At 42.0% G+C, this 7628-nt stretch overlaps 1 protein-coding gene across 1 annotated transcript; it reads right to left on the reverse strand.

The window, feature by feature from the left end:
- Positions 1–775: 775 nt before the first annotated feature.
- Positions 776–2866, reverse strand: LOC133735796 (uncharacterized). The gene is made up of 2 exons (XM_062163228.1): positions 1902–2866; positions 776–1722 (listed from the first exon to the last, which is right to left on the reverse strand). Exons 1-2 carry the CDS (start codon positions 2324–2326, stop codon positions 1410–1412), a joined length of 738 nt encoding a protein of 245 aa, XP_062019212.1. The 5' UTR covers positions 2327–2866; the 3' UTR covers positions 776–1409.
- Positions 2867–7628: the final 4762 nt, after the last annotated feature.

Genomic DNA, 7628 nt, shown 5'->3' on the forward strand with positions numbered 1-7628 from the left:
CAAAGTTTATCGTACCACGGGGATTAGTGGCTAACCCACAATCCTTGGGTAGTCAGTACTAAAGTCACTAAGCAAATAATATAAAGGAACGTAAAACAAATAAAAATGCTAATCTAAGGCACCAAGCCTTAGCAATGCTCGGCTTTGGTTTTCACCAAAGCCTAATCAAAACTAAGAACCTAGTGATGGATATGCACAAATGAGTGGAAAAGTTTAATGTTTGGGGGTTGTTTCTAACTTAACAAAAAAGTAATAAAATGTAAAGCAACTAATAAAAATGCAAAGAAATTAATAAAAGTGTAAACAATATAAATGGGAATGTCGGGTGCTAGGGAGGTTCCTTCACCCAAATTCTATGTGTCGGAAGCTAATATAATGTAGATGCAAATCTCCTACTTTGGCGGTAGTCGTATCCAAGGCGGTTCAAGGCTCAAGGACCGAAATTCCCTTTCATGGTATTCCTACTCCGGTTCAAGGGCCGTAGGAACTCACTTGACATGAATTAGAGCCGGTTCAAGGGTCACTAATTCACATCAAGAGGCCTAGAGTTCGAGGAATTAGACTACTAAGCGACCCGCCCGCGCAATCACGTAACGGGTGTAAATCACCATACTTATAACCCCTCGAATACTAAATTGAAGGTTTCTAGCTTAGAAATTAGAGGGGGTCAAGCCTCTAACTCTGTCCTAGACATGCTCAAAATACACACTCTAGAGTTGACTAGGCTCTTAGACATGCATTTTAACCCAACAAAAATAGATATAAGCATCCATCATATGAAAATTGCATCACTACATTAAAATAAACATCTTTTACATAAAATTTGGGTTAGGGACACAACCCTAAACCCCAACAAGAAAATTACTCACAACCCATAATCATAGACATCAAGATTACAAAATTCAAAGAGAAAAGAGTATAGAAGTGTAGGAGAAAACAAAGGTAGCCACAATTAGCTAGGAAGCTACTATGACTTCCCTTGAATTACAACTCCCACAAATACCTAAATCTTGAATCTTATAGCTCTTGATGAATCCTTGAAGCTTGTGTGAGAAATTCTACCAAAACCCAAAAGAAAACTAACTAGAATATGGTAAATGAGGAGGAGGAGAGGAGAAAGAGAAAGAGAGCAGCCCAAAGGGGCTGCCTCTGTTTTTGGTGTGCTGCGGCTGTTCTCTGTAGGGTTCTGGAATATGTATATATATTGGTCTTCGTGTGGCTGCCAGCAAAGAGAAAGGAAGAAGAAATGATCTAATGCGGGTGGGAGCGTGCAAGGAAGAAATGGAATGTGGTCTGCCACGTGTCAAAGTTAGATTGGTTTCCAACCAATTAAATAGCAACTTGCAATTGTCATGGCTGCACGTGATGGCTGTGGCTGAACCAATATAATCAACAGTTTGATTAATCAATCAGGCCTTTTCTTCTCTCTCTCCCCCCTCTCTTCCAGGCCTTTTTAAAACAGCCTTAGTCTGTCGACCAAAGGATTCATCACTCTGAGTCGCTGGGATGCCTTCATGCCTCTGCTGTACTGAATGCCCTTTACTAGAAGTATAGTAAATTCTAGATGAGCAATCAAACTGACTTGATCCCAGAGACCTCAAACTGTATAACTCACTTCTAGCACTAACACTATTTAAATCTATATCCAAATTGTCATCACAATATTCACTTGAAGGGCTGCAAAAGTTCTTTGCCAAATCTTCTGCCTCTTCTTCATCACTCCTGCAAAAGTAAACATAGAATTAAAGAGACGACATATTTACTTGACATCATATCTTCACAACACTTGAAAAGGATATAAAACAATTTGAAAACTACAGCATCAAATTAATTGAACATAATTCCATAAAGCTTTAAGACTGCATCCCGATGGATTACATGTAATCTGAATGAAAGCATACCTACTATGAGAGCAATGAACAGCTACTGGAGATGGGTAAGAACTAAATGAAGTCATACTCTTGACAGCACGGGGAGAATAGCCAATATCCTGGGCTTCAAGATACTTTGACAGATGATCAGTCCGAGTGGATTCATCATCCGCACCACACCTGATAGTTTCGCTGCTAAAACACGGGGATGGTGGTTCAGGGCTTTCTTCAGGAGAGGCAGAAGGATGCACCTTCTCACTACACTTTCTTCCACATTCCCTCCTTAATCTAACCTCAGAACAAAACTTGCAGAACTTCTCTCCAACTTCATCACTGCTCGTCAAACCATCCCACTCACCACCCTGAATACACTTGCCACAAATCCACTGCCCACAGCTTTGGCAGTGATATCTATGACCAACTCCACTGGTGTCTGTCTGGCAATCACAACACATCTGTCTGTCTGGCCGCGGGAGGAGGAGCCTGCATTCTCAATGAGAGTCATGAGCTCGGAGTCGGACGTGGAAATTGGCGACCGGCAGAGCGGGCAGGTCTGCTGGTGAAGCCACGTGTCGATGCACGATACGTGGAAGGCGTGACAGCAGAGGGAGTAGCCGGAGCTGATCGTCGTGCTCGAACTTCGAGAGGAAGACGGTGCAGTCGGCGGCGACGACGACGGCGGTGGAGGAGGCTCGGCAGTGCTTGATGGAAGAGAAGGCGAAGACCGGGAGCGAGGCGACGGGATCGGCGGCGGCGGATTCGGCCGGAGATACTCGGGCTGGAGCGTCGTCGCCGGAGGAGAAAGTGACGTCAAGCGGTTGTTGATGCAGCGGAGGATTCGGCAGAGGGAGAATGAGGAGGATGATGAGAAGTTTTTCAGGAAGATCGGGAAGAAGAGAGAGAAAGAGAGTGGACTTTGGTGGTGGTCTGGAAGAGAGAGAGGGGGGAGAGAGAGTGTGTTTTAGGGTGTTTTAGGAATTGCAAACAAAGTGATATGAAATATTATTAAAAAAAAATGAAAGAGGGGTGTGGTTTGCAATTTTGGGGGTGCAAATTTCACCCCCCTTAATCAAATCATTGATTAATTAACACAACTCTATTTCTCTTTTCTGCAATTTTCTTCTTCTTCTTTTCTATTTTTTTTTCTTTCTTCCCCACTTGCCACAATCTCAAATATTTCCATATATATTGTCAAGGGACTAGTCGGGTTTCTCTCTCTAGCTTGCATTGACCATAGTTGACTTGGCGTTGACTTTTCGTCTTTTTGTCGGAAACTCCAATTTTGCATAATTTTCCACATTTTCTCTTGATTTCCTCAATTCCGCTTATTTCCTACACAATAAATAAAAGTGGATTAATTACATTATAATTGGCTCAAGTATTAGCTAATTTCTAGTGTTTTGGATATAATTACATGCATATAAATGCGTGTAATCAGCCACCGCCGTGGCGCAGCTAGACGAGCACAAACAGCAATAGCGGCAAAGTAGAGGTTAGGGCTAGCGCGTGGAGTTTGGCCTCCATTAGTGTCTATTTATTATCACAAAAGTATGCATCTTAAGCCTCCTGTGTGATGACATTGTGCTCCTAGTACCACCAATACTACTACTACTACTGCTACTACTGCTACTACTACTGCTACCACTACTCCTACTGCTACTACTACTGCTAATACTGCTACTCCTGCTACTACTACTACTACTACTACTACTGCTGCTACTACTACTGCTACTGCTACTACTGCTCCTGCTGCTACTACTACTCCCGCTACTACTACTACTATTACTCCTCCTACTGCTATTACTACTACTCCTACTGCTACTACTACTACTCCTACTGCTACTACTACTACTCATGCTGCTACTACTACTCCCGCTACTACTACTACTATTACTCCTCCTACTGCTACTACTGCTATTACTACTGCTCCTACTGCTACTACTACTACTGCTACTGCTACTCCTGCTACTTATGCTACTACTACTACTGCTACTCCTACTACTCCCACTGCTACTACTTACTACTCCTACTTACTTCTACTACCTACTACTTACTACTCCTACTTACTACTACTACTACTACTACTATTATTAATGTACTTTTGGTAACTTTTAATAAAAATAATAACAACAATGACAATAATAATAATAATCATAATCTCTACTTAGAGGCACTATTTTGGTGTCAAAAGGGTTCACCAAATTTTCAAGTGCCTATAATAATCTTACATAACATAATTATCAAATTAAGCCAATAAAGTATAAATAAATAAAAGTGTAAAATTGAAAAAACAACCACTTTACCACTATTCTATGTTCCAAAAAAAATCATTATTCTTTTTTTAGTCTCTAGAAACCTTAGAGAAAACACACACTCTCTCTCTAAGACGTCGTTGGCTGCCTGTCCGGCTATGTCCCGGCATTGGCGAAGGCCTCTGGCCTAGCCGGCGTACGTTGGATGCGACCGGACGTGTAGTTTGTCTCGAAGGCGTGTCTCAGGCTTGGAGGAGAAGATTGAAGGGTGTACCACCTCCTCTCTCTCGGTTGAAGGGAGCGGCTGACTCGTGGCTGGAGGCTGGGATCAGAGTGGGCAAGGTACTTTGCTGGGGCAGAGTAGTGTTTGGTGGCAGTCAGTGGTTAACGGGTCGGGTTCGATGGATTAGATCGAATTTTGTCTGGTTAGCTGATGGCGACGATCGGATGGTTGGCTCGTTCTTGTGGCAAAGCTTCCAGGGGTTGCGTGGTGTGGGATTTGGACCGCGGTGGTTGGTGTTCCTCTCCTTTGGTCGGACGGCGAAGGTGTCGTAGTCTTGGTCTGACGCCAGTGGTGGATAGATCGGGGTGGAGGCGCAGCGAGGCATGTCTCGGCTTGAGCCAGGAGGGATGGGGATGGCCCAATTGCTAATCTGTTCCTTTGGGCTTGGGCATTGTTTGTGGGCCCATTATGGGCTATAGTTTGGGTTGGGGCTCAATTTTTGGGCCCTGCCCTAGGGGTTTATTTTACTTTATGTTATTGTTTATTTATGTTATTTAGTTTTACTGCGCTTTATGCGAGCAATAAGTCTCTACATTAGTTGTGTAGGGCTAGTCGGGCTTTACTCTGTGTATGCACTCAAAATGCCTTATCTGCTCTAGCTAGGCAGCGAGTTCTTTGCTTTGTCAAATGGTCGTTACTGCTTAGCGACAGGGTGAAGCTAAGTGTCGTCGGTTCTATTTTCCGGCTGCAATATAGTAGGAAAGCTGGGCTATTGGTAATTATGCTACATTGTAATCGAGTTACATATGGAGTGTTGAGTCACAAATTACTTATGCAATTGTGCCCCATAATTATGAAAATTGATTTGTCTTCCATGCTATTTTGCCTTTTTTAATCCATTTCCTTTTATTTGTAGGAAACCTTGCATTGAGAATAAAATGACTATTTGAGGCTTGAAATGCGGAGATTTGAAGCTAGGGGAAGAAGACACGGAGATTGGAAGAAAATTGCAAATCGACTTTTCCGGCGATTTTTCCGGTGAACTTTTCCGGTGACTTTCCGGCAAACTTTCCGGAGAGCCGCCACTCATGGAGGGCTTTTTCTCCAGCAAAGGAGGACCATGGTTGTGAGAATATCCCATCACTTGAAATTCAAATATCTCCCTACACCTTGTCATTTTGTCACCTTGCCAATTTGGGACCATTTGGGGGACAATGGTGTAAGAGCATCTTTTGCACACTTTGGGACCAAAGAGGACACACATAGCTGATCAAAGAGAGGCAAAAGACCAATTATTCAGCATTATTGAGTCCATTCAATCATCTTCATCCTATCCAAGATCCATTTTCTCTCTAGAGAAGACACCACCATTTCCACCACTAAAACCACCATCTCCACCTCTAAAACCTCAATTTCCACCACTACAATCTCCATTTCCTCCACCACTCAACACCACAACTCACCTTAGAGATCCCAAATTTCACTATACTTACCAATATCAAGAGCTTGAAGCAAGGAGAAGGAGGTGACTGCCACCACATCATGTTCTAGGAGACCCATCTCCACCACCTCTTCCGGCATCATCAATAGTCACCCTTTACTCTCTATCTCTTTATTTATTTGATGTTTAATAGAATGTTGAAGCTTGTGTATCTAGCTATGTGTGAGTAGTGAACTAGTTGGGGCTAGGGTTGAAAGCCCTAGCCAAACTTGCTTGTATTGATGCTTTTGTTTATAAATTGATGCAAATTCATGTTGTCATTCTCACATGCTAAGTCAATAGTTGAATGCATTACTTAGACCTAATCAATTTGAGTTATGTGTTTGCCATGACATGAAGTTTTTCCTAGAGATTGATTACCTTTAGGCAAAAAGGGAGCATGAAAGCACACCATGTGTGCATGTGAGGGTAGTGAGCTAAAATCACCTAGAGATAGGATTGGTTTGCTTGCTTGGTTACATAAACTCTAAGCTTTATGCATTTAGGGGCAAAGGATTGAGACCTATCCGGTAATTGAATTTGTCTCTAGGTAGTTAGCTCTAGACTTATCCAGTTAGAGTTAATAAAATGAAAGGGGTTTAAGCCTTAGTAGTCCTATCCGGATGCTAAGAGGGTAGTTGGACAATTATCTTTGCATCATTCATATTCAATTGCTTTAATGCTTGCAAGGGAGGCAAAAGGTGAAACCCGATGCCCTAACTCCCATCCATTTGATAACAACTTGTTTAGTTTAGCTTAGTTTATTTTACTTGCTTTCTTTGTTTCAATTTGACTAGAAACCAATTTCAAAATCAAAATCAAATCTCTACACACCATCTTGCACATACTCACCATGAACTTTGGTTCACTTGTGAGCCTTTGTTTGTGATTGTACATTTGCATATTCTTCTAGTTTTTCCTTAGGTTTTCCCTAGCTATGAAAGGATTTACCAATCTTCGTGGGTTCGAGATCCTTACTTAATCCCCTATTCTATAACTTGTACCTTTTGCACTTGAGGGTGGCTTTAATGCTAACAAGTTTTTGGCGCCGTTGCCGGGACTTGGTGTAAAATACAATCCCTAGCTCGAGTAGCCTTAGGGATTAGCTAGAAATTTCCCTTGTTTTTATTTTATCTCTGTTTACCGACCAGTCGTTGGTCTCCGCCGACCAGTCGTTTGTGTTCATTTCGTGTGATTTTTGTTTCGCCGACCAGTTGTCAGAAATTTCCGACTAGTCGGCAAGTGTCGCCGACCGGTCGTTTCCCCTGTTTTCAGCAATTTTTCAATTTCGTGTTTTTGGTTTCTTTTTGTATCTTAACTTATGTTCTTAGCTTTGTTTTGAAATATTATAGGTGTTTATGTCTCACGAATCACCTACAAGTAGCCCAAGGATCAATTCAACATATTCCACTCCATCATCTCCGAGTACACCAAGTGGAGATAACATATCTATTGATCAAATCCTTGAAGATAGTGGTGAGGAAACTCGGTTGAAGGGTGTACCACCTCCAAGTACACCAAGTGGAGATAACATATCTTTCCGTTATGTCACTGCTATGTTGAAGCAAATGGAGTAGCTATTAGAGCACTCTTTGCTAGTTGGTGCTTGTTTGAATACATGTCTTATGTAGATCCTGATATTATTTTGGGACATACTCTATATGCTTATTGTACTCACAGGTTTAGGCTCAATGTCCCCTCCTTGTATTCGACAGTTTCATTAATCAAGGCTTGAGGGCAGCCGCACCAGCCATTTATTCAAAAAAAAAAAATGGTCATTATTCTTTTTAGCCAACTCATTT

Source organism: Rosa rugosa, chromosome 3, assembly GCF_958449725.1.
Source record: "Rosa rugosa chromosome 3, drRosRugo1.1, whole genome shotgun sequence".
Taxonomy (NCBI): Eukaryota; Viridiplantae; Streptophyta; class Magnoliopsida; order Rosales; family Rosaceae; genus Rosa; species Rosa rugosa.

What these genes read in the sequence shown, in the direction of transcription:
- LOC133735796 (XM_062163228.1), bottom strand. Translation starts at nt 2,326, where the DNA reads ATGTGTTGTGATTGCCAGACAGACACCAGTGGAGTTGGTCATAGATAT. An exon ending in GTTCATTGCTCTCATAGTAG is followed by an intron (nt 1,723 to 1,901) that starts GTATGCTTTCAT and finishes TTACTTTTGCAG; the next exon opens with GAGTGATGAAGAAGAGGCAG.